A 26,700-nucleotide genomic window follows, 5' to 3' on the forward strand; every position below is an offset into this window, starting at 1 on the left:
ATGCTGTTTTCATTTGCTGTTGACTATATTTAAAATCTCTGCATTTAAATCATGCTTCAAAAGTATTATATGCTCTATTTAGAGACCTAAGGATAAACTGTCCTAGATGCACATCAGCTGAGGGATATGCACACTTTATAATGTTCAAGTATTAAGCACTGCAAGGTATTCTGCTGGAAAAAAGTGTTGAAAAATGGAGAAATTCTGTTGGGGTGTTCCTGCGTATTCTGCATGATTGAATGGTCTGTCTTCATCTGAGTCCTTCTAGATGTAAGTTGATGCTCAGCATTAGTCATGAGAGGTTATCTCACTCTGGATTGTAGAATTTTTATTTTAGTGGGAATTCCTAACAATCGGCTGTATTCTCCAATATATTTGAACTGCTTTTTTGGGCAAGTATCAAAGATTAATTCTTTCCCCACTTACAATTATAAACATAAAATGCAATATAAAGATGTGATACAAGAAAACAGGGTTGGAAAAGATTTACTGAACTTCAGCATGCCTGTTAGAGTATAACTATGGATAAATTATTACCAAAATCTTTTGTCCTTCATGAGCAAAACTGACTCTGAGTTCACTTTAAAGCATTGTTTCCCTGGAAACCTGAAAAGGATATGATAAAAGTGTTGATATTAGGAAATATTTCTAATTACTTTAAAAATGCATTTGGCAAAAAGGGAACACAGAACACAGACTTCTGTGTTCCCTTTTTGTCGCTCATGTGTTGGTTACTGAGTGGCACTTTTTTTGTTTTTATTTTTTTTCATGGTAATTTGTTGTTGATGTTGTTGTGGCTGTTCCAACTCATACCAGTTATTGACCTTGGTTCATGGCTTCTCATTTATGGTAATGTATAGTGATGGAGTACTGGAGACTATCATATACAGACATGGGGGTATAATGGAACATGCATCTCTGCATCCAGACAAAAGATGGATTCCCAATGAAACTGTTGGACATGTGTAGACAATGGGATGCTGGACTGTCTGACATTGTGTGTACCAACAATGTTGGGGTGCACTTAAATAAGAGACTGATAGAATTATGATTCCTTATGAAGGACTACACTATTGTAACAAAATGGGAAAAATCTGACGGGGGGTGAGAGGTTGAGGGGGAATCCCAGCCTACACAAAATTGTACCTCACAATTCAAAATTCAAAATATATTTTAAAAAAATGCATTTGTCCTGAGTGAAACTACATGAATTGCAAAGGCCTCGCAGGAATACATATCCATGCAACCACGTGGGAGACTGGCTCAGCTCTGGCCGTTGCCACCACTTGCAGAGTGAACCAGTGGAAGGAAGATTTTTCTGTATCTCCTTCTATCTGTGTATTTGCATTTCCAAAATTAAATAAATCTTTAAAAAATTACTCGGGAAAACATGCTGTTTTTCTTTTCTTTTTCTCTTTTTTCCTTCATTCCTTCCCTCCTCCCTCCATTCCTTCTTTCTTTCCTTCCTTCCTTCCTTTCTGATTTATATTGATTTACTTGAGAGGGAGAGTCAAAAAGAAAGAGAGGGAGATGTGAAATGTTCTTACTAGAGTTCCATATGGGACACTTGTCATTAGATTGTCTTTAAGGATACAGGGTAGGAAAAGCAGTGTGTTGGGAAGTCAGCATCACACACCCCTTTTCAGTAAGATTTCTAGTATTAGTACCCACAACAATGAAGAGGCCAACATCTGGTGGTCAAGTTGAAACTCTCTGTACAAACAGATGAGATAAACACATGTGGTCCATTCTGGCTTTGAAGACTCTTCTCTCAAATAGAAACCTATGCCTGCAACGACAGTATTTGGGGCATCAACTCCAGAGTTCTTTCGAGGCACTTGCCCACCTTGTGAGTCAGCACAATCTCCCACGTGGATGCAGGGTACCCCTTGGCCATCCAAAAGGACGCTTTGGGCCATCCTCTACTGCTTTCCTAAGCCACAAGCAGGGAGCTGGATGGGAAGTAGAGCAGCCAGGACACAAACTGGTGCCCACATGGGATCCCGTTACGTGCAATGCGAGGACTTTAGCCGCTGGGCTATTGCACTGGGCCCTTGAGTTACCATCTTAATTCTTAGGTTTGCTAGATAAATGTCCTCACGACATAAACAATAAGTCTAATATCCAGGATGGGCATGGACATATGTGTTGCAGGTAAGTCATTGTTTAGGACTTCAACTTCCTGTATGCACACACCACGTTCAAGCTCCTGCTACTTTTCCTCAAATCGATGCACACCTTGGGAGGCAGCAAATGCTGCCTATGTACCGGAGAACCTAACTTTCGTATTGGAAACCAGATGGGGTTTTGCATTCTTGGCTTCACCCTGGCCCAACCTTAACTGCTGAAGGCATTTGGGGTGTTAAACGCTGGATGGAGATATTTCTTTGTCTCTTACCTTACAAACAAAATGAAAATGAATTTGTTAGTTAAAAATAATAATGAATGAATTCAATATTTTTACTGAGTTATAGATATAAACCCATATATATATATATATATATGAACTAACATTATCATTAACAGATACTAAGAAGCTTTGCAGAAATAATTATTTAATACATCAATGACTAGATAACAAGTTTGGAATGATAAAGCTTCGGGGCTTCCTCCCTTTCATCACCTGTCAAGCATAAAAGCAGTAATCTTTCTGATGATGAAACAGAAATATTTAACAATGTGCAATTCTAATTCATTTTCCAAGCATACATGCAAAATTTACCTAGACTGATAGCAACACACTTAAGCAATTACAGTTGATCCACACATTATAGCCACTGTTAGCTAAATTCTCCTGGGTGTTTAAGAACCCATATGTGAACATAAAAGAGAAAGAGGAAAACCATGCTAAATGTCTTCTTAGGCCTACAATCTTCTTCAACTGTGAATGTATTTCTAAATAGGTAGGAATTAAATAATATGATCACACAGCCCATATTGTGTGAATACTGCAGTATCTGAAGAACACGTCCCTCAAAAGATAAAAGAATAGAATCCATGTAAGCCTGTTGCAGCGCCAGTAAGGTAAACCTATCCATCTTGGAATGCTCACAAGAATAACAAATTTCAGTAGCTGTATTGAGTTTAATATTAGCAAACACTTGCTCTAACAACATGCTACATAGGTAACTATAATTCTCCCCATTTTCAAATTTTAGAACATGTGTGGACCATATCTTATTAATCTTTCTACATCTAGGTTTTGCATAGAACCTGCTAGCTAATTAAGGCTACCAATAAATAAGCAAATAGGTGTTAGTGTTGTGGTGTAGCAGGTAAAGTTACTACCTGCAACACCAGCATCCCATATGGGCACAGGTTGGAGTCCCAGTGTTCCACTTCCAATCCGGGCTGCTCCATTTCCAAACCATGTTCCTATTAACACACCTAGGAAAAGCAGCAGAGGAAGGCACCCACACCCACATGGAAGGTCAGATGAAACTCCTAGCACCCAGTTTCAGTCTGGCCCAGCCCTGACAATTATTGGCATTGGGGAATGACCCAGTGGATGAAGGATCACTTTCTCTCCCCCCACCCACTCCGTAACTCTGCCTTTCAGATAAGTAATTACATCTTTTACATTTTTTAAAAAATAAAGAAACAAATGGACAATTGATTTTGTGAGTAGCAGCACAGCAACCAATTAGTCTTGGCAGCAACTCAAAACTTCTGAATAAATAAGGATATTTTCAGCTTCAAATAACAAATAGCACAATGGCAGATTAAGAATGAACAAAATCAAGAAGACATTTACTCATTTTAAAAGGAAGCATTTACAACACTGCAGTGATTCAATTCATAATTGCAGTGATTCAATTCATAATTCAGAATGGATTCATGTTCTTTCTTTCAACTCTTCCAACTTTGTATTTTACTAACATTAAGGAAATTGTGTTGCTAACAGATCTAACAGCCTAAAAACCAAATAACTGTGTGACTCAATGAACTTACAAGTTAAGTTGTAAAACAAATGCAATCCCAAAAGGAATAAATTCCTCAAACCCATTTCAAATATGGTCAGGAGGAAAAATAGACAAAAAAAGCCCTTTCTTGGATGTGAGGGTGATCTGGCTGCAACATCTGTCACCCCATTGATTCAGCTGGTCTAGCTGGCTAGGCGGGTGTCCCCTTCCTACCTCACCACTCTACGTGCGTCCCTCCCAAAGCTGCGTGCTAACTCAAAGAGGACAACCATCCCCACTAGAAGAGGATCAGTCTTCAGTCAAGGGTATACAAGTAGCTGAACTCCCCTGCTAGAACCTTCAAACAAGCTCTCAAGAAAGCCCGTCCAATAGTAGACAAAAGGGCTCCATTTGTGTGAGGTGTCACCAGCTAATCAGGTTCATCAGAAGTTGTTCAAAGTTCTTTTTTTGTGATAAGTAATAACATCATGCAAAGATAAAATTCCATAGAGAAAGTAGGAAATGAAGGGCACTTCCTACTTGTCGTATACATCTTCCTCCTTGCATCTTCAAAAATCCTGAGAACAGATTTTTTCCAGTTGTAACCATCCTTTGTTTGCGGTGATCTGGCCCTCTCTTGAGGACAATGTTGTGAGATAAGCTTTCCTGAAACACCCTAAAAAATAAGTACAGGAGAAGCAAGCTGTTCTGAGATACTCTGCCCTTAGCCCCATGCACCCTGTTTAACTTAAATTCCACATATTTGGTTACACTTCCGGACAGCAGAGTAGGGCTCCACAATGAACAACACAGAACAATCTCCTTCAGAAGGGCAGAAATAGGGTTCAACCAAGGAGATTCCTCTGATATGGGATAAGGCAAGCAGCAAGATTAGAGCTGGGACTATGAAGCCACACTTTCCCGATCCAATGGAATCCTATCTGCCTCTCTGTCAAATAGCCCCCTTCCCAGGATGATTCTCCCTTCAGCTGGAACCTGGCAGAGCTGCAGTGTAACCACTCCCTTTCCAACCTCATCAAAGAGGCCAACACCTGGGAGCTCTCCTCTCTCCCACTTAATCCAGTCACAAGACAGGATACACAACCACTGTTTCTCTGCTTCTCTCCAAATCTCTACCTTAATGATCCACTCTACCTCTGGCCACTGACCATATGTGTATTTGCTTTGTCAACTTTTAAAGGAATGTTACCATGTTGTACAACACACATGTATCTGTACTTACAACATATACCTAGGTAGCAGGCAGGGACCCAGGATAGGAATGTGCAGACCCCCATCTCTCATATAAAATCATGTTGGAACCTTCATAGACGACAGATTTTAAAATATGTAAGATATAGTACAATAATAACAATAGCAGGAAATAAAATGTTATTCCCCAAGGTAGTAGACATACATCTTCACATAATAACTAAAGTGTAAAAGTATTTCAATCCCATTAAAACTTCCATTCCATGGGTAGTTGTCTGACCTAATTAAGATGCTGCTTAAGGGCCCAGTACAGTGGCTCCATTAGCTAAATCCTCCTCTTGAAAGTGCTATGATCCCATGTGGAATCCCTAATGCTTTGCTTTCTTTATTTTGATCGCTATATATAAAGGACTTCAAATTCATTATCCATATATATAGAGATGATGCATTCTGTTTTATGAGAGGGCTCCAAAATACTTGTAGAAAAATGGAACTAAAAGGTAAATTTACATTGATTAAGAACAAGTTTTGAAATTCATGAATAAGCTTTTCAAAATATACATTTATATGAACTTTTTCAAGTCCTCTTGTATATACATATAATATGTTACGTGATTTTTTTCATCCATTCAAATTACATTTTTTAAAACACATTTATGTACAGGCCTGGTGTGATAGCTCAATAGCTAATCCTTCACTTGGAAGTACCAGCATTCCATATGGATGCCAGTTTAAGTCCTGGCTGCTCCACTTTCCATCCAGCTCCCTGTTTGTGGCCTGGGAAAGTAGTTGAGAATGGCCCAAAGACTTGGGACCCTGTACCCAGATGGGAGACCCAGAAGAAGCTCCTGGCTTCTGGCCTCAGATTTTCTCAGTTCTGCCCTTTGTCACCACTGGAGAGTGAACCAGCAGATGGAAGATCTTTCTGTCTCTCTCTTTCCCTCTGTAAATCTGCCTTTCCAATAAAAACAAATAAATCTTACAAAAAAGAAAAGAAAAGAAAAGAAAAGAAAAGAAAAGAAAAGAAAAGAAAAGAAAAGAAAAGAAAAGAAAGAAAAAGAAAATGATGCTTGATAGGCCAGCATTGTGACACAAAGCGTTAAGCCATGGGCTGCAATGCTGCATTCCATATGGTGCCAGTCCCATCCCTGACTGCTCCACTTCTAATCCAGCACCTTGATAATATATCTCATAAGGCAGTGGAAGATGACCCAAGTCCTTGAACCCTGTACCATGCGATGGACCAGATATGACTCTTGACTACAGTTGTGCCAACCTGGCCCAGCCCTGGATTTTGTGGCCAATTGTGGAGTGAACCAGTAAATGGAAGATCTATTTCTCTTCTCTCCCCCTAACACTGCCTTTCAAATAGAGAAAAAAAAATCTTTATTTTACAAAAATATTTTATTTGGGACTCCCACACCCGATATTACAGTGCTTGGGTTTGCATCTTAGCTCCATTCTGACTCCAGCTTCCCATGAAGGCACTTTGTAACAGGCAGTTAGCAACGACTCAACTGGTTTGATTCCTTGCCACTCACGGTTTTAGTCTGCTCCTAACCTGGCTGTTGCGGTCATTTGGGAAGTGAATCAGAAGATGGGAAACGTGTGTCTGTTTCTCTGCCTTTAAAATAATTCTTTAATTCCTCCATTCTAGATGTATATAGAGTTCATTTCTTTGCATGAAGTGACAAATCTACCAAAAGCAGGGACTCTATTTTGCTTTCTACGGCATAATATCTGACACAGTATATCATATTTAGTATGTATTCAATAAATATCTAGCATGAATACATTAATAGAAAATTATTTGAATTTTAACTGGCTATTAGTATTTTGTGATAAATGCATTAAATGGAAATTTAAAAAACACAAGCTGTATTATTTTTAAGTTAACTTACCCTTCACACCATCATCTCACATCAGCAAATATTTCAAAATACAACAAAATTTTAAATTATCTTTAGAACTAAAGGAGCACACCAACAGTTAACTCAGATATATATCTGAATCTCATTTTCTAGCTTCAGTATTCTACACCCAGGCATGTAATGTTTAGACAATGAGGTATAAAAATATACTCTGGTAAAATATTATGAAACAGACTGTTTCCTAACTGCAGACATCAATCCTAAACTTTCCTTTTATCACTTTGAATTTAACAGTGGGAACAGTACACATTAGTAAACACAGAATTTGACCTGCAGTGGGGAAAAAAATCAATAGCTTGGTAGTTAACTCCCAATCTTCTCCTAGAAATGCCAACACAGAATTTATCCACAGCCTGAAATAGGTTTGGTTTGTTCTGCTTGCACTACAGGACAATGGATCAGCAGGCAGCTTACCCATAATGTCAGCATTACTAAAACTCTAGACAGTAAATCCTCTCAATGCAAATATTCATATCCCAAACTGTCAAAAGAATGCTTGTCTAAGCTTAAGAAAAGCCATAATTTTAAGAATGATATTTGCTTTAGCATTAAGGACTCCATTAGAGCAGCAGTAGACTCCCTGTATAGAATCCTCAAAGAGTTAGAATTTTAGTAAGTGGATCAGCAAAACGGAACTAAATCTACCACAGTGTTCAAGTTGAATGAGAATCAAAATGAAATCTAAAACAAATAGCTGTTGCATTCTTTGTTTATTGAAACAATGGTTTGGACAGATATTTTAACCCCAAATATATTTTTTAAGTCAGTATTGAGTCTAGAGTTGAAAATTAAATCTTTTAATTTTATTTTAATGTGTGATTTATTTAGTTACACACTCGTTCAAGAAATAGTTACTGAGCATTGCTACAAAGATAACTGAGTCAATTCCTACGTCCATGCTTAATCTTTCAGCATTCCAAATTGTCACTTGACAACACAGAATAAATATATGAACATCACAGAATAAAGATGTGATCTTCGAGCTTCCCTTGAAGCTAGGCACTTGGATCAACCAGAAACGTTTTGCGGCAAGTTGTGAGTAACAACCTTAAGGAGCAGCTAATACATGTTCTGTACCTGTTTTCCCACCTCTACCTCCAGTTGTTCAATGTGGTTTTCTTTATACTGAAAGGACCTATCTCTTGTATCCAGATATGAGACCATATCCTGTGGACAGCAGAGTAAAAAGCCAGGTAAGTGGCCAGTGCAGTGGCACTGCAAGCTAATCTTCCACCTGCAGCACCAGCATCCAAGCACTAGTTCCAGTCCCAGCTTTTCCACTTCCCAACCAGCTCTTTGCTTATGACCTGGGAAAGAAGCAGAGGATGTGCCAAAGTTTTGGGTTCCTGCACACAGGAACCTGTGAGAAGCTCCTGACTCCCAGCTTCTAGCTGGTCATCATGAACATTTGTGGAATGAATTAGTAAATGAAAAATCTCAATCTCGCTCTCTCTCTCTCTCTCTCTCTCTCTCTCTTTTCTTTCTTTCTTTCTTTCTTTGTGACTCTGACTTCCAGGTAAAATAAGCACTGAGTATTATGTGGGCCAGAACCACCACAGCTGCTGAGACTGCCACTTCTGGGACTTTCTAAAGAGAAAAGGTCCTACCTTTTAAAGGTATTATTTTTGAGGTTTTTTTTTTAAATCAGTAGCAGTAGTAGTGGTGTGAAAAGCCTAATCCTGATAGCTGAAAGCACAGGTTATGACATATTGTGTTAAAGTAAATACAGGATGAATAAGATAGAGTAGGGCCGAATTATGTTTATAAAGAGCACCAGTGTAGATTATAAAAGACTCCCTTTCTTCTTTATTATATTTCAGATCAACTCCATTTCTCTATGACTGAAACCAATTTCATTTGGGGAAAGTCTTCTCCCATGAGATCAAAGTACTATAATTGACTACGGAATAAATACATACATTAAACTTGGTCATTTGAACCCCACTGTATTTTTCAGCAACCACTGCAAAATTGCATAATAAAATAATCCACAAATCGGTGTCTAAACAATTAACATGATTCTTTGTTCTGTTGATGAGCTGAGTCTAACCATAGGTTGCAAGCTGGTCACTGGTCTGTTTTATGTCTCATGATATTTGGATAAGCATATACCTGTGTATAACTATTCTCACAACACAGTTGGCACAAGAAGCTGCACAAAACCATACATAGCGTGGGGAGGGGTGGGGGATTCCCAGAGCCTATGAAACTGTCACATAATGCATAATAATTAATAAAAAATAAATAAATAAAAGCAAAAAACAACAACAACAACAAAAAAACCATACATACACACATTTGAGGCCTCTTCCCATGCTAGATTCATTAGTATTTCACTGTCATGCTAACTTCAATATCACCGGACAGAGAGATGGAACTAATAATGCAATTGACCGTACATTTCTCTTGATTTTCTAGTATCTTTAGGATTAAAGTACAAGAAGGTTGTAAATCTAGATCCACACATGTCAGTCTTTCAGGGTTTTACTCCTTTTTTTTGTAATTATTTTGTTTTGAAAATCTACACAGTTGATTAGGGCACAAAGGGTCAAGGGCTACAGGAAAGTGGGTAAGACCATTGTTGCCACATGATTATTACTATTATTTTTTGTATGTGGGGTAAGGGGAGAGATAAAGGGAAAAGCCCCATCCAGCCTCCCATCCATCCCAGGTCCTCGATGTGGGGCATGCAGTCTTTCTGGTTAAACAGAAAAAGTACATCTCCAGTAGGAAATAAGACAAAACAAAACAAGACACAAAGAATGACAAATGGATAGATAGAAATGCTGAGTATGCTAAATTTACCTTTAAAAATGGGGCCATGCTTGGGGCAGGCACGGCAAGCTAATTCTCCACCTGTAGCACTGGCATTTCATGTGACTGTCCCAAGTTCCAGCTGTTCCACTTCCAATCCAGCTCTCTGTGAAAGGCCTAGGAAAGCAAAAGATGGTAGCTCAAGTCCTTGATCCCCAGCCCTTGCTAGAGAGAATCAGAAGAAGCTCCTGGCTGTTGACTCCCAGCTTCACATCAGCTCAGCTCTAGCTGTTGTGGCCATCTGGAGAGTGAACCAGTGAATGAAAGAGTCTCTTGCTCGCTCGCTTTGACTTATTATTTCTTCCATGGCACATTTTTTATAGGTATAGGAATGCCTCCCTACACACTCCCTTCCCATTTTTCCGCATCCCCCCTATTTCCCCCATATTATCATAGTAGTACAGTCCTTTAGTGACAGTTACAAGTTTAACATTTTGCTATTTAAATATATCATGGCATTATAGGTACAGGCAATGGTAGGAAATCTAGCATCATACTGTCAAGACATATTCAACTGTTTAATTGGCTTTTGAGTAAAAGTAAATATCAATCTTAAAAAGAAAAAAAATGGTACCACACTATTAAAAAGCACCAAAAATAATAGTAACCCAAACAAAGATTGGGGAGTCTTAAGAAAGCAGGGAAAATTTTTTCTAACATTCATTTGAGTTGGACTAGCAGATGAGAATTTCAAGAGATCTTATAAATAAATCTAAAGTGTAAAGAAAAACATACTGACACTTGGGAAAGAAACAGAAAATATCAAGAACTGAAAAACAATTTCTATAATAAAAAACACAATTTTTTTTCTGGCTGCCTTAAAAGCAGATTAAACATTACAGAAGAAAAGACAACAAACTTAAAGACTTGTGAATGGACACTATAAAAACTGTAGAACAGAGAGGAAATTCTGAAAAAATAATGAACAAAGCCTTAATGACCTCTGGAATGACATTTCTCTATTTAGCATACATGTGACTATAATCACAGAATACAAGGATAAAAAAAAGAGAAAAAGAATTCAAGATCTGATGAAAAATATTAACCCCTTATCTAAGCTCCCTAGAGGACAAAAAAGAAAGCCAACAAGGACAAATCCGAATCAAATTATCACAAACTATGATAAAGGAGAAACCATAAAGTAGGCAGACAAAAAGACATACACATGGGGAAGTTAAAGATTATTAATGACTTCTTATCAGAAACAAGCCAAGCCCAAACACATGGGACTCTTTGAAAGGCTGTGGGGTAGCTGGCATTATAGTACAGTAAATTAGGCCCTGACGCCCACATCCCACTTGAATGCAGGATTGATCCCCCTGCTAATGTGCATAAAGTAAAGTAGCTGAAGCCTGCCTACTGCTTGAGCCCCTGCTACACACATTAGAGATCCAGAAGGAGCTCCAGACTCTTCCCCACCCCGCGATTTTTGCAGTTTTTTTTTTGGGGGGGGGGGTGTATGTGTGTATGTGTGTGTACATGTCTCGTAACTCTACCTTTCACATAAATAAATCTGAAAAAACAAAAAAGCAAAGCAAAACAAACAAACAAAAGCTTGGGGGGGGGGGAAAGAGGTGTCCTCCTAGAATTCTACAATGATACTTCAATTTGTTCATGGAAAAATAGAATAATAAAAGATAAGCTGACTATTGTGAACAGTGCGGCTGTGTACATGGGGGTACTGGTATCTCTTTGGTTCACCGTGTTCAATTCTTTTGGGTATATACCCGGTAGTGGGATTGCTGGAACACATGGCAAGTCTATTTCTAGTTCTTTATTTTTAAGAACTCTCCACACTACTTTCCACAGCAGTTGCACCAGCTTACATTCCCAACAGCAGTGTGCAAGCATCTCCCTTTCTCCAAATCCTCACCAGAATTTGTTACTTTCTGTGTTTTGGATTTTAACACAACAAATATAGTTTTTATACCTTCATCAAACTAATTATTACCATTTTCATTATCTGATTAGTTTATAATTAACTATAAGTGGGTGGAATGATCATTTTTGCATTCAATTATTATTCACATTAAAGTCTTAAAACCAAAAAAAAAAGGATAAAAGATAACCTTGCTTTGCTGAAAAGATTTTCCATTTCAAGCACAGCTTTTTCCTAATAATATGCATTTTCTATGAACTTTCGTAAAGGTCTCTCATAGATGTTTAACAAAGTGTAAATGAAGTTCTTCAGATACAGGAAAGTAATTTCACATGAAAATGTGGACATACACAAATAAATGGAGAAAAGAGGCAAAGAGAAAAAAAAATCTTGATTTTTCTGGGCTCGGCGTGATAATGTAGTAGTTAAAGTCCTCGCCTTGCACTTGCCTGTATCCCATATGGGCACCGGTTTCTAATCCTGGCGGCCCCACTTCCCATCCAGCTCCCTGCTTGTGATCTGGGAAAGCAGTCGAGGACATCCTGCCTTGGGATCCTGCATCCATGTGGGAGACCTGGAAGAGGATCTGGGCTTCTGACTTCGAATTGGCACAGCACCAGCCGTTGCGGTCACTTGGGGAGTGAACCATCAGATCAGAATCTCTTCCTCTCTGTCTCTCCTCCTCTCTGTATACCCGTCTTTCCAGTAAAAATTAAAAAATCTTAAAAAAAAAAATCTTGATTTTCTTTCAAAATTTGTTCCAAAGATAGCTGATTAACCAAAAAGAGTCTATCTATATGAAATAAAAGTGAACACAATAAATATAATGTACTATCATAAATTTCTTATATTTTACATGAAGTGTTATATTATTTAATGTGGACATTAAATACGTATTTACTAAATCCTATAACAACCTAAAAATAGATGAAATACACAAATATTACATATAAATACATATTTACATACCAAGGGTGTACATTGTCTCAGCATATTCTGGCTGCTATAGAAAAATTCCTTAGACAAGGAAATTTATAAAGAACTGAAATTTACTGCTTGCAGTTCTGGGAGATGGAAAGTCTACACTTGGGAGTATCAGCAGATTCAGTGTCTGGATAACGGCTGGCTCTCTGCTTCTTAATGGCACCATGCGGCCAACTGACAGAAGGAACAAAACAGCTTCCTCAAGCCTATTTTCTAAAAAGGGGCACTATTCTTGGCCTTCTTGGCCAAATCACCTGAGGACATCACTTAATGATGCCACCACATTAAGGATTAATGTTTCGATATCTTAATTGTACGGGCACAAACATCCAAACCACAACAAGCTAGTGAAACTCGCCTTTGAAGACAGTTACGCAGTTTCTTTAAAATCAAATAACAATCCCACTCCTGCATATTTACAGAAGGGAAAGACATCAGGACACAGGAAAGACTCGTACATGAGTGTTTGCAGTGCCTCTAGTCCAAAACCTTGAGAAAGAACTGCAAAATATTATTAAATAAAACAAAGCAATTGCTATTGTTAAATATCAACATGAATCTCAAAAACAGGCTCACTCAAATTTTGTCAATCACAAAAGAACATCAGCTTTCTCTGCATATGTGATTTTAGAACAGATAAAACTAATCTTTAGTAACATAAGTTAAACCAGAGGTTAGGGAAGTTTTTCTGGGAAGTGCATAAAAAAAAAGATATTGAAGCCTGTGAAAACATTCTATAGCTTGATTGGGCTGGTCCTTGTACAAGTGTTTAATTTTGTTAAAACTCATTACCTGTGCTTTTAAATTTAGAAAATTTCCTATGAACTACATCTTGCCATGGTGATTGAAAAAATCGAGAAGTTTCAAGAAATGCTATCAAGTTGTATAAACTGTAGAGAAATAATTCTAACAAATTATAAGATAAGCAGGTTGTTATTTTAGGAAGTATTTTTTTATTTAAAAGATGGGTAGAATCCAAAATGCCCCACATTTTCATATTTTCTTAAAATAAGAAATCTAGATAGAAAAAAGGTAGACGTTCCTACCTTCATTAGTGCACCTCAAATGTGAACCTGCATAGAAATCATTTGCTTTTTAAAAAAATAATAAATTCATTTTATTTTTAATGATGTTTACATAATTGAGATGCATGTCTGCCAATGTGAACCACCAATTTAAGGTGAGGAGGATCGAGGAATGGGGGAAAGTGGATAAGACAACTACGTCCAGTCTCCTTTTTCCTCCTGGTATCTGGGGAAAGTGGAGAATGAAGGGGGGAGGGCCACTCCAAACAACCCAACCACATCGGTACCTAGGAATGGAGGGGGGGCAACCAATTTCATCCCAGGGTCCCCAGTATGGAGCATGTCCCAAGGTTTTGATAGTTCTGAGATGCTATTGATTTTGTTAATCCAAGGTCCATTGGCTAACATAGTCCACCTTAAGAGTCTTGATTCACCCAGATAATTGTCCAGGAGTGTTGATCAATTTGTTCTGCCCTCCATGGTGCTGGATGTCCTCTGCAGGCTTCAATGAACTGGTTGTCATATCCCCCACAAGCATCTGGGCATGCTGTACCATGACCACATAGACCATGGCGCCCGCGGCAAAGGCCAGTGCATAGGGCAGGATGGGCTCAGCCAGCACCACAGCAAAGGCCCCGAAGACCCCAGCCAGGGGCTGCACCAAGCCGCTCAGCTGCCCGTACCAGAAGGCTCGCCAGGTGGAGAAGCCTGCTCCTCGCAAGGGGAGGCTGACAGCCAGACCCTCTGGGAAATTCTGGATCCCGATTCCAATGGCCAAATTCCTGGCAGTCTCAAAGGTAGCGGATGCTGTCTTCTTCACAGCCCCAAATCCACACCACTCTTCAGCAACCATGGAGAACCAGTTCTGACAAGTGCACTCCATGGTCAGACCACATATCCTGTGATTTTCACCATGATTTCACTTCTCAGTCCAGTGATCCAGTTGGGGCTCCCCAAAGAAACCTTACCAGAGGTGACCCCAGACTTGATTCCTGCATGTGCCAGCTATTGTGGGGTCCAGCTCAGCCCATCATCCACATCAATCAACATATACACTGCCGGTTGCAGTCAACTGGTCAGTTCAGTCCCCAGCCCCATCTCATACAAAAACAAATCCTGCCCACCACACACACTGCCTTCAGATACAACAGTGGGAACTGCAGTCTAGCAGGAGAGAACCCAATTTCCCCCAAACAGACATGCCCCTAGTCTTAGTTCCTGTGCATGCCAGCATGTACAGCAGACTGGTCTGGTCTGTCCCACATCCTATTCAGCTTTTCTGTACATCAGTTGGTGCTGCAGCCCAGCTCAACCCAACTGATTCCACTACTAAGCCCATACGCATGCCAGCAGGTGCCACCGCCTATCTAACAGGCCCACCCCAGTCCTGGTTCATGAGTTGCAGCTCATCATAGAGGTGCTCACAGCCCTATTGGGTCCACTCCAAGGTCCAGATCTTGCCATTTCCAGGTGGTTCTATGGTCTGGCTTGACAGGACTTGCCCCAAGTCCCAGTACTTTGCCAGCTGATGATGCAGCAAAGTCCAACCAGCCTGCGTTTATTCTGGCTCATGCATGTACCAGTGGATATGGTCGCTTAACAGCCTGGCTTTCCCCACCTTACCCAACTCACATGCAGGCCAATGGGTGTTGTAGACAGGCCTGACCTGGTCTGGCCCCATTTCCAGCTCTCATGCTAACCAGCAGGAGCAGTGGCTCAGGAGGGGACCACCCGCAGCACTTGCCGCCCTCCCAGGTCTTATGTGTGCTGATGGGAACTGCAGCCCAGACTGGCACAGCTCACCTCACCTCGGCATTCACCAGTGGATGGAGCAACCTGGCTTGGTCTGGCCTGCCCCCAGCTTCAACTCATGCTGATGGGTGGCTGTAGCCTAGCCTGGCCCAGCCTGCCCCCATCCCTGGCTTTCATGCAAGCTGGTAGGTTTGATAACCTAGTCTAGCTTGTCATGGCCCACATCCCATCCTGGCTCCCACAAGTGCCAGTGTGCTATGGTTTGGCTTGGCCCTGCCCAGTCTGCCTCCTACAGAGCCAACCCACACACCTGCTAAAAAGTGAAGCAGCCCTACCCAGCCTGACCAACACCCAGGCCTGACTCACATGCTCACTTGCAGGAGCAACTGCCTACCAGGGGAATTCTTCAAGTTCCCCCACCAGGCTCACTCCCTGACCCAGATTTCACACGTTCCAGTGGATGCTACACACTTACCCGGCAGTCTGCCCTCCAGTGTTGGCCTTTATACATTCTGGGGGATGTTGTGGCCCAACCTGCCCCACACCCAATTCTTGGGTGTGCCTGCAAATGCTACAGCCTGCACCAGCCTGCCATCTTCAGAATCCCAGTACCCATGAATGCTGTTGAGTTCCAAGGTCATGCCTAGCTCAGCCTGTCACTACCCCAGTTCTGGCGTAAACCCAGCTGGTGTGGCAGTCCCACAGTGGTGAGCCCATGATCCTCCACAGAATCTGCTGCTAGACCCAGTTCCCTCATGGGCTGGTTAGTGTCATAGCCCAGCCTAACACGGTCCACCTTCTCCCCCAAAACTCACTGCCAGGTACTGTGGTTGAGCTGTGCCAAGCAGGTTCCTCGGCTACAGCTTTTGTGTACGCCAGCAGGCAATGACTGATACCAACGAGCCCAGCTCAGGTCTCCCACATGGGCGGTTATATTGTTTGGCCCCCAAAGGTCCCCTGGTTTTCCTCCTCTAAACCACCCGGTCTCAGCCCTCTCATTTACCTGCTGATATAGTAGCTGGTTAGGTGGAAGTCCCCTCAAAGTTACTCCTCACCCGTCAGTTCTCTCATCAGTATTCCCTCCCACACATCTCCAGACCAGCTTTCCTGAGCAATCCAAAGCCCCCCCCCCCCCCGCAGCATGCCCAGTCGTCTGGTGGTGGTGGAGGTACCATGCCAGCCTGGGGCCACTCCTGCCTACCCAAGAATCACCTACAAACATGAACACTTGTGTGGCTCCCCAGACCCTGTCTGTTGGCATGCAGGCATCTGCTCCTACACATCTTTAGAAAAACAAAAATTAGAATGTGACTACACTGGCACATCGGTAAATTTAACACAAATGTGGCACTAACCTGGCCCAGGATGCACGCCAGTTGTGAGCTGTTTCTTTCCCAGTAGTGTTTCACCTGCCTAGGTAACAAAGCAATCTAGGCAGGTGCCTACAGCTGGGGTGAAATCACTTGTTAACTGCAGGTTCGGAATTAGGCAATCTTCAGAGAAACCTGGCGTAGTACAATTCTAGGAAGGTGTCAGGTGATGTCATGGTTGCTGCCCACCCACTACACTTTTCCAGTACAAAGAGCAGTAATCACTTCTCAGACACAACCATGTCTTATACCTAGTGCCAACTGGATTCAGCATCTCCGGGATACAGAATCTGCTACTGCCACCGTTAGTTCAAAACTACTGTCATGTAGATGGACAGTCTAACAACTTTAGTATTTGTGACTGTAACAGAAACAGGTACTTTCGGTGATGTGGAAAATCATAGTGATCTTTGGCTAACAGCCTGGAGTTGAAGCCCCAGATCAGTCTGTAAACACTTGAGGTAGAACTTGAGGTAGCTGGTCTTGGGTTACATAACGATGGAACAGTTCCCCTTTCTCCTCTCTGGTGTTGTATCACAATAGCAAAATCCAAGTGAAAGTGAAACCGAGATACAGAGATGATACAGAATGACTTAAAAAGTCAGGGGAAAGATAGAGATAGAGACGGAGATGGAGAGGGAGGGGGGGAGAGGAAGAGGGAGGAAGAGGGAGGGAGAGGGAGAGAGAGGGAGGGAAGGAGAGAGAGATACCGACTGACTTAAAGAGTCAGGCAGAAAGTTTAAGAAAACAGTGGGACCTAAAACTGAGAGGTGTGAATCTTCTGGGGCGTGCAAGGACTGTACCATACATGGGACGAGAGCACCCTACCCTTAAAAAGAAAAAACTCGGTTTCAAAAAGCAGCTTTTGTATTTTACACCACGCCTAAATCAAGACACCTGGACCATGAACTTTTCCCTCGTCATACAGGTCAACCGGGAGCCACCTGGAAGTTCCTGAGAGATTTCAAACCCGTCCCTTCCCTCACAGTCCCTTTTCTGGCACCTACCCGGCACTTTCCGGCGCCGGCTCCCCGGCTGCCCGCTCCCGGGGCGGGAGTTTCCACTACGCCGGAGGGGGAGGCGGTAACGGGCTCGTCTACGCGGGCGCCGGGAGGAGGGGGCGGTGAGGACGCGCGCTCCGCAGAAGGGTAACAAAGCCGGGCACAGCGAGGGGAGCTGCAGCAGAACTCCACAGTAAGGGGCGCCGAGCATCCCAGAGGGACAGAGAGCGGACGCCAGCCTGCCCGCGAGCCGCGGCTGTGCGCTCGGACGCGCCACCCTCCCCGCCGTCTGGGCGCGATGGCGCCGGCGAGAGAGGGCGGGGCCGGGCGCGCGGCGGCGGCGGCCTCCGCTCCGGCCGGAAACAATAGTGGAGGATCCCGAGCCGCTGGGAAGGGCTGCGGCGGCCGGCGGGGCCGGACGGTAAAGACCCCTGGCTCCTCTCCCCGCCCCACCCCACCCGGCCGCCGGCCCTGCTCCTCCGCCTTTGGAGTTTCGAGCCGGGCTGCCCCTCGCGGCCATCGCGTGCCAGGGCGCCCAGAGGGACGCGGGTGTGAGGCAGGCGCGCGATCCCAACGCCGGGGACCGGGCGAAGAGCCGGCCTGCCGAACGCCGAGGCGGGACGCACCGGCTCCCGGTGTGGGAGGACCCTGAGGGCCGAGGGGGATGCCGTCGGGCTCCGGGACCTCGCGACGCGCACAGTCCCGCACCGAGGGACGTGGTCGGCTGCCCTCCCGGGATGTTGGCGTGTCCACGTGCGCTCTCCTCCTTCAGGAAGCCTCGCTGAGTCGAGGCGGGGGGGACACGCTTGAGGTTCCAAGACCAAGTTGGCCCAGCAGTGGCCCCGGCAGGTCCTTTGCCCCACTTCTGACAGCGCTTACTCGGTGGACCCAGCGCGACAGCTAAAAAGGCCTGTCTTGCTAAGCTTCTTTCTGTGTCAGGGGGAGGAAGCGGAGGAATAATACGTGCAGACATCTTTCTGTCCGATCCTCAAAGCCAAATGAAATACACGACAAAAAAACAGAAAAGACACGTGGGCACACAGACAGGTCCAGCCGGGCTTTAAAGTTTGCTAGTCTGCACAGTAAGATGTTGAAGTGCAAGTGTGGCAATGCTTGTGTTTCAGCACCCGTGTTTCCTAGAAATTCTCTGTATCGCCTGTTGTAAGAAATTCTGGGGATTGCCTGAGTTTCCTTTTCTGTTTTCTGACAGGGGCACTATGAACGAAGAGGAGCAGTTTGTAAACATTGATCTAGATGATGACAACATTTGCAGTGTTTGTAAACTGGGAACAGAGGAAGAAACACTCTCCTTCTGCCACATTTGTTTTGAGCTGAATATTGAGGGTAAGGACACAAGCGACTTTCAGTGAACTTGACCCAAGCGTTGTGTGATGAACTGGTTGTAGACTAAAATGCCTCCCGTGACTGGGCACTGCAAAGTGTGGATATGCCTAAAAGATACTTTTCTGGAAATGAAGCTGTGGTTAACATGGGAGTTTGAAAGGAGGTCTTAGCCTTTTAAACTGAAAGTAACAGTTCCATTTTTACTAATCCAAAAATGAGATGTGAGTGTTGACAAGTGAACATGCTTTCTGCTTTGAAAGCTTCTTAGGGTATCTGATTTTAACACATGCTTGTGTTGCATAGTAACAGCATGGGCATTTACTTTGATGAACCGTGTAATTTTATTCCTTCTGGGTTAGATGCTAATATGCCTGAGATGAGCATAGTAATTCCTCCTTCCCCTCCCTGCATTCTGTTATCTGGGGGAAAAAAATTCAATTAAAAAAAACTTCTAGGTGATCATACTCGCCTATAGTAATTTTTTTTAAAAAAGTAAAAGTTTTTTTATATTTTGCTATTAATATCTTTTCAGAAGTTCTCCAGATATTGACAAAAGGTATTCACTTGCTATGGTATGCAGTGATGTGCTTATGGGTATCATAAAGCTTGCTCTCAGGACACAGAGGACATGCTCCTTAATCTTGCAATCTTATTAAAACTGATTCTTTTTAGATATTTGTGAGTCAAGTTTTTAAAAATCTGGGTATTGCAAAAAAAAAAAGTTAGCCTTTGCCTGTGTTTTTAACTTTTAGGTAAAATTTATTAGTGGAGATACTTTATTAGACCTTCCACTTTTGTAGAGAATCAAAATAGTATTTCCTTTTTTGGATCATATAGTAAATAGGATATATGACGTGCTGTGATGTAGGAGATATATGTAAGTTTTGTAATTCTGGAATTGTTGTATTACCCTCGTGTGTGTGATGGGAGAAATCATGAATGTTCCTATGTGTGCTTATAACTTTGGTTTTCATAAATATAGTAACTCATTTCAACGGTGTAACAGAAAATGACTGTTCTATAGCTTTGCAGTATCCTTAGGCATGCTAGAGTGAAAGGTTAAATTTTGTTCTTTGACCCTGGATTGATGCAGAATTTTAGATGGGCAAAGGCATTAGAAATTAACCATCCCAGATCTTCCTCTCTGTCTCTCCTCCTCTCTGTATATCTGACTTTGTAATAAAATAAATAAATCTTTAAAAAAAAAAAAGAAATTAACCATCCCAAACTTGCTACTATTTCCCATTTAAGAAAACAAACCCTGTAGTGTTTTCCACTTAGGAAGACAAATGGCCGGATAATCTGTTCAAGGTTACTGTCCCGGCGAAAGCAAGCTGTGGCAATGTGCCATACACTGTACTAAGTCCCTTGCATGGATTATCTTATTTAACTCAAAATAGCTCTGGGTGACTTACTACTGTTGAATTTTTTTAATGTAATGGAAATGAACTGTAAGAACCTTAAAAAGTCACAGAGCTGTTAACTGACAGTGTTAGGCTTTGAAGTCTGGCTGTCTGGCTCTGGTACAAATGGTCTTCATTCCATTGAACTGCCATCTATAGTTGTTTTGATAGGTCTTGTGTTAGAAACTTGTCCTTCTGAATCCTAATTACTTATCCTTGCTATTTGTTCAGCCAGCCAGCTTTTCCTAGACAGGGATCTTACTAACTCATCATTAGTGTGGTTCATACTGTGATGTGATGAAATTTTTCACAGAAACCTAAGTTTTCATAATTGCCTCTGTAATATGCTTAACAGGTTGAAGGCTTAACTGGGCCTCAATTATTACAGGCAAACATTCCTCAGGTAACATCGTTGTCAACATTTTAGCTTTGATACTGTCTCTGTGTGTTGACATAAGTCCTTTGTGTTCTGAAATGGTAGTTGTCTTCAAACTAAAGACAAAACAGTTCTCATTTTGAATGAATCTTTTTTAATACTTGACATGTGCCAAGTTTTATCTATTAAAATTCCAGCTTTACTTAACAAATCAGAGCTAAAATTTCTTGCCAGCTTATATGGTGTGGGTTCTTAGCTTTCACTAGTATAACATTTTCATTCTTACTACAGTGATGCTATATTATGCTAATGCACTATTAACACTTTGTGTAATAGGATTATTGTAGGAAAAAAAGGGGAAAGAAATGAACCTGAATTCTACAAAATTTTAGCTTATATCAGTATATAAATTTTTTGCATCAGTGGATAAATTAAAAAGTAATGACATATCAGAAAACTAATTTTGTTTTATCTGACAGTACATTACAATGAGAGACACAAAATGAGACTTAGCCCTACTAGTTTGGTGTCATTTTCTCTCCAATCTGGTAATATTTCTATTGCTGAATTTCTTAACTACTGATTGCTAAATTTCAAGTAGTCTGCTTTAATTTTTTTCTGCAGAGGCTTAGTCAAAAGAAATTTTCTTGAGGAATATAAACATGCTGATTTTGAGTTCATACATTTATTGTAAAGAAAAATATTTCATACTGTTCGGATTGAAACTTACATCAAGTTCTCCACTCAGCTGACCTCTGGTTTGTATGTGTGTATATATTTGTAAAATGAGCCTGAGTAAGAAGAAGAAGAAGAAGAACAGCAAAAGGCAAGCTCACCTTCTTGGAGAGTTTGTTTTTTGGGCATGACTCTCAGTTGCTCTGTCTCTGACATCAGTACCAAGAGCCCAGTTCCCTTACATACCCCAGGGACCTGGGAAATACAGTTTGAGGGCTCAAATATTTATAAATACAAAGTTAATTTTTTTGTATCTATAATTCACTGTTAGGATAATTTATTTACTTCTAGAATTAGGAGACAAATGCATAACCTTAGTAATTAACACAATCACATGTTTATATTAGAATAAAAAATTCAGGGATTTCTTGATGAACAGCATTAATGTAGCAATTTACTTATAGCTTTGGTCTAACCATGGCATTCAGACACAATAAACTATTGGCTAGTTCTCTCTGTTTTTGTTTAAGGTTTATTTTGATTGGACAGTCAGATATGCAGAAAAGAAGAGAGACAGAAAGATCTTCCATCTGTTAATTCAGTACTCAAGCAGCCACAACAGCCAGAGATGAGCCAATCTGAAGCCAGAAGCCAGGAGCCTCTTCCTGGTCTCGCACGCAGGTGCAGGGTCCCAAGGCTGTGGAGTCGGATAGGAAGTGGGGCCACTGGCATTAGAACTGGTGCCCATAGGAGAACCGGGCATGTGTGAGGCGAGGACTTTAGCTGCTAGGCTACTGTGCCGGGCACAGTCAGTACCCTTTAAAATTCATCATCCTTCACAGTGCTGAATTTCCACCAAGGTCTGTCACTCTTCCTCTTCGTCCTCCTTCTGACCTACAAGTGTCTTTCCACTTAAGTAAGGGAGTCCAGTGACATTAGCTTCCTATCTATTCCCATTCCATAGTGGCAAACTTTATGTATTTGTACTGGAAAAAAGTGTTAGTAAAATTTGTACTTTAAATTATGAACCCTAATGGACTCTGGAGCTGTATCTTTGATGTGCTTGGACATAGACTCGAGGTCAGTTTTTTTTTTCCTACATATTTTGTAAACGTTACATTACATAAAGCACTATGGAAATAACTGTGATAGTAAAACCTCACCATTTGATAGGACTAGGGAAAAGAGCAAGTGGAACGTGGCTAATTGCAGGATAAGTTTATAGACTGTAAGAAAATGCTTGAAACAAGGCTGACAGCACCTGAGAAAGGCATGTGATCTGAAGGAGCCAGCTTCCCGCTTCTCATCCCTGTCCTAATTATAGCGGTCTCTTTGTAGTTACTTCCAGCTTTACTTCACTGTTTGTAAAGGTTCCTCATTCAAATTCTAAGGTAAGTTTAAAGTTTAGACTATGAAGGTAGTCTGTTAGAGATAAGGTCTGACTATATGTAATAGTAATTTCATTGTGCTTTTGGGATAAAATCCGATAGATATTTATACCTCACTTAGATAAGGCTAGGACAATTGGGAGTTGATACGCAGTTCCATGAAAAGGATTCAGATCACCTTCTGAATTTCCAGATCACCTTCTTAATACATAGTTTCCACCTTCAAGGCTACCTCATGACACACTGTGACTTCTGATACTCCAGCCACTGCTCCTTTTTCCCAGGCAGATTAAGAGAGAACATCCAACAAGGCATATAGTCAGAACTGTTTCCTGCACTTAAAAAGGACCTTTTCCTTAAGTTCCACTTAACAGTTTCTTCTTCATTTCATTAACCTCAAATTGAAGCACAGTTGCCCTACATAAAGGCAATGTTTTGAAAAGAAATGGACAAGGGATATTGAATAGACAACTTCCAAAATGGACACAGACAGGTCTTTTTTGCAAGCTCTCAATCTACTGCAAGCTCTTGATCTACAACCAAGACCAACAAGTAGTGTTGTATTCTGAAGATGGTTATGCAGCCAAACCTCGTGTGGACTTTTTTCCAGCAAGCTGTAGGAATTTGAATGTTGACCCCTTTTATTATATAGCCATGTTATGATTAATCTAGACATCAAGAGGTCCCCACGTTTTTTATTCTAATATAGATTTATGTGATTATACAAGTTACTATGTTATAAATAAAAAAACTGCATTCTCCCAGCTTCCATGCAAGATGGATTAACATGATAATTACTAAATCTTTTTTGGTACCTTAATTGGAGGAAGCTATCAATAGCGAGGCATATCTGTCACCATTCTGCTTTCGTTGTGATTAAGTATAGGGATCAGGTTGTAAATTTTGACCCTGCAATTCACTGGTTTGGTTTGTTTGGAAAGCCATGGTTTTGTTTTGTTTTGAAAGGCAGAGTTACATTTTTTATCTGGTGGGGCCAGGACTGAAACCCCCAGTCTCCAGTATGGAATCAGGATCCTAAACAGCATTGTCACCACTGTGCCAAACACCCACTGCAGAATGCCTAAGTTGTTATTGTGAGGCTGATTCACAGTAAGAACAGCATTATAGTTTTACTATGTAATCTTGAAGTTATAGTGGCAGAATCTAATTTAAAAGGCAACTTCGGTTGTTGTCATTTGGCTCAAGAATACATGACCGTATGAACGATGGAGCCCAGATTTTTGTCTGTTGTTGATGTTCAGAATGAAGCTGAAGAGTAAATGAGTCATAGTAGTTAGCATAAATTCCTTATTCCACTCCTGTGAGATTCAAAAGCTGCAGCTGGGGCCAGCCTGCAGAGCCAGTCTGGATTTCAGTCTGCATTTATTCTGTGGCCTGGAGCAAGTTTTATGTATTCTGTTACTTTGGCTAGAGGTGTGTGCTCATGTAAGTTTTAAATAGGAAATGATTGATGTTTACTTCTTTACAGTTAGTGCCATTTGAGATTGAATAGGAAGGCTAAAAATCCTTATTTTACAAACCAGTTTTTAAATACAATCAGACATTTATTATAGCTAATGCTTATAGATCTCCATTATCAAGAAATAGTAATAATAAGTCATCATTTATGTGTGGTGAAGTGAAAACATGGAGATAAAGTTGCCTTGAAGTCATGTAGAAAGGAAGAGACAGAGAGCTGTTGAAATCCAGGTTTCTGATGCAAGAGTTGTTAAAGCACCCGTTGACTGCTGTGGCAAGTGGACATTTCTGTGGCATTGTCCAAGTTTACATGGTTTAGGTGTAGACCATCCCTTCTAGGATGGCGGACCTCATTTGTTCTGATGCCGCTGATTGGTCCTCCTAGTGCCCTTTATAGCTTATTTTTGTGTGTGTTTTGTTTTCTTTTTATTAATAATACTGGCAGAGTCTGTGCTAGACTTTCCAGTTTTGCTCTCCCTGGTCTGTCTTCACCTTGTATATTCTCAAAGCTAGCAGATCTACTTCCTTCTCTCTGTCTTCCCCAGCCTTCCAGGCTGCATATCTATAATGCAACTAATTTTAGACATCTTGCTTATTTGTTGAAAAACATTTATCTACTTCTTTGAAAGGGAGAGTTAACAGAAAGATCTTCCACCTGCTGGTTCACTCCTGAAATGACTTCAGTGGCCAGTCTAAGCCAGGCCAAAGCCTGGAGCCCTGAACTGCCTCTGCGCCTTTCATGTAGAGACAGGGCCGTGCATACTTGAGGAGCTGGCACAGAAGTAAAGCATCCAGCACTTGGCTGCCATTTCAGAGGGCAGCCCAACGTGCTGAGCCATTACTCTGACTCCCCTCACTTGCATATTGTTTTAAACTACATTGTTGCTTTACTTACCCTTTATTAATTTGGAATGCAGTAGGTAAAATATGTGAGGATTCCCACTTCATCAAACCTTGCAATAAAAATTACTGCAGCTGGGAGTAGAGATTACCTATTCCAAATCTTAAAAAGCTGCTTCCTCAATGCAGCCTTCCTGCCCTCCTACACACCCCAATATTACTCTCCTTGTGACACCCTTCTCTTCATGAGGCTTGCTATTATGTATTCTTTTAGTAATTTGTTTATGTGTTTGTTTAATGTGCCCTCACTGTGATCAGGTAAGGACATGGATTAATTTATCTGTGGTATAAAATCAACAGTCAGTACTGGTAAGGAATGATGATGATTTCTTGACTGGTAAGTGAACTCACATCAAGGAGACTTTAGAGGTGGCCTTTCTTTTAATTTGTCCTTAATCTTGCCCATGGGGAGCCTCTTCTGCTATTTTTCTGCACATTCACAGAATTTCATGAAATATCTCTGGAGTATGCTAAAGTATTTATGGATCTAACTAATACAAGAGCATTTCTCTTATTTGAAAGAAAAATATAGGGCCCAGTGCAATATCCTAGTAGCTAAAGTCCTCACCTTGCATACACCAGGATCCATATGGGTGCCAGCTCTAATCCCAGCAGCTCTGCTTCCCATCCAGCTCCATGCTGTGGCCTGGGAAAGCAGTTGAGGATGGCCCAAAGCCTTAGGACCCTGCACCCGCACGGGAGATTCAGAAGAGGCTCTGGGCTCCTGGCTTTGGATCAGCTCAGCTCTGGCTGTTGTGGCTGCTTGGGGAGTAAATCAACGAATGGAAGATCTTTCTGTCTGCTTCTCTCTGTATATCTGACTTTCCAATAAAAATAAAACAAATCTTTAAAAAAAAAAGAAAAATACATAACATACAGTCAGTACTAACAGCACTATCTGGTTATATTATTTAATCAGGAATGAAAGCATGACATTTTGCCCCAGACACAAAGTAAATTATTTTAACAGGGCTGGTTTTAGAATGAGAGTTTCTAAATTCATTTTGTATGCTGTCGCGATTTTTGGACACCACAATTGAGTAGTAAATTCTCATCGTGATTACGCCAAGGCATTTGATGACCCTGAGTGCTTTCTAAGTCAGTGATGAAAATGTTCTTTGAATCAATGATTCAAAGTTGAAAGCAAGCAAAATACGCAACCCAGACTATCCTATTAATAAGTCTAAAGTAATTAGAAATAATGGACTTATTGGGATGAATTAAAATGATATTTGGGTCAAAATTTTGTTCATTCATCCAGATAG

At 41.3% G+C, this 26,700-nt stretch overlaps 1 protein-coding gene and 1 long non-coding RNA gene across 5 annotated transcripts in view; one reads left to right on the forward strand and one right to left on the reverse strand.

The window, feature by feature from the left end:
* LOC131479907 (uncharacterized) overlaps positions 1–18,061 on the reverse strand; it is a 187,563-nt gene extending 169,502 nt beyond the window's left edge. For both annotated transcript variants that reach the window (XR_009245158.1, XR_009245159.1), the window contains exons 1-2: positions 17,877–18,061; positions 9,851–9,976 (exon numbers count right to left, since the gene is read on the reverse strand). This is a non-coding gene — a long non-coding RNA (uncharacterized LOC131479907). The remainder of the gene's footprint in view (positions 1–9,850; positions 9,977–17,876) is intronic.
* Positions 18,062–18,239: 178 nt separating this feature from the next.
* Positions 18,240–26,700, forward strand: part of C3H21orf91 (chromosome 3 C21orf91 homolog) — a 28,228-nt gene continuing 19,767 nt past the window's right edge. The window contains exons 1-2 of one of the 3 annotated variants that reach the window (XM_004588606.3): positions 18,240–18,291; positions 19,081–19,214. In XM_004588606.3, coding sequence (XP_004588663.2) covers positions 19,088–19,214 — 127 coding nt within the window. In that variant the 5' untranslated portion in view covers positions 18,240–18,291; positions 19,081–19,087. Of the gene's footprint in view, positions 18,292–18,537; positions 18,953–19,076; positions 19,215–26,700 lie in introns of those variants that run through there. The other 2 variants (XM_058661744.1, XM_058661745.1) reach the window with 2 other exon arrangements.

This window comes from Ochotona princeps, chromosome 3 (genome assembly GCF_030435755.1).
Source record: "Ochotona princeps isolate mOchPri1 chromosome 3, mOchPri1.hap1, whole genome shotgun sequence".
In the NCBI taxonomy this organism is placed as follows: Eukaryota; Metazoa; Chordata; class Mammalia; order Lagomorpha; family Ochotonidae; genus Ochotona; species Ochotona princeps.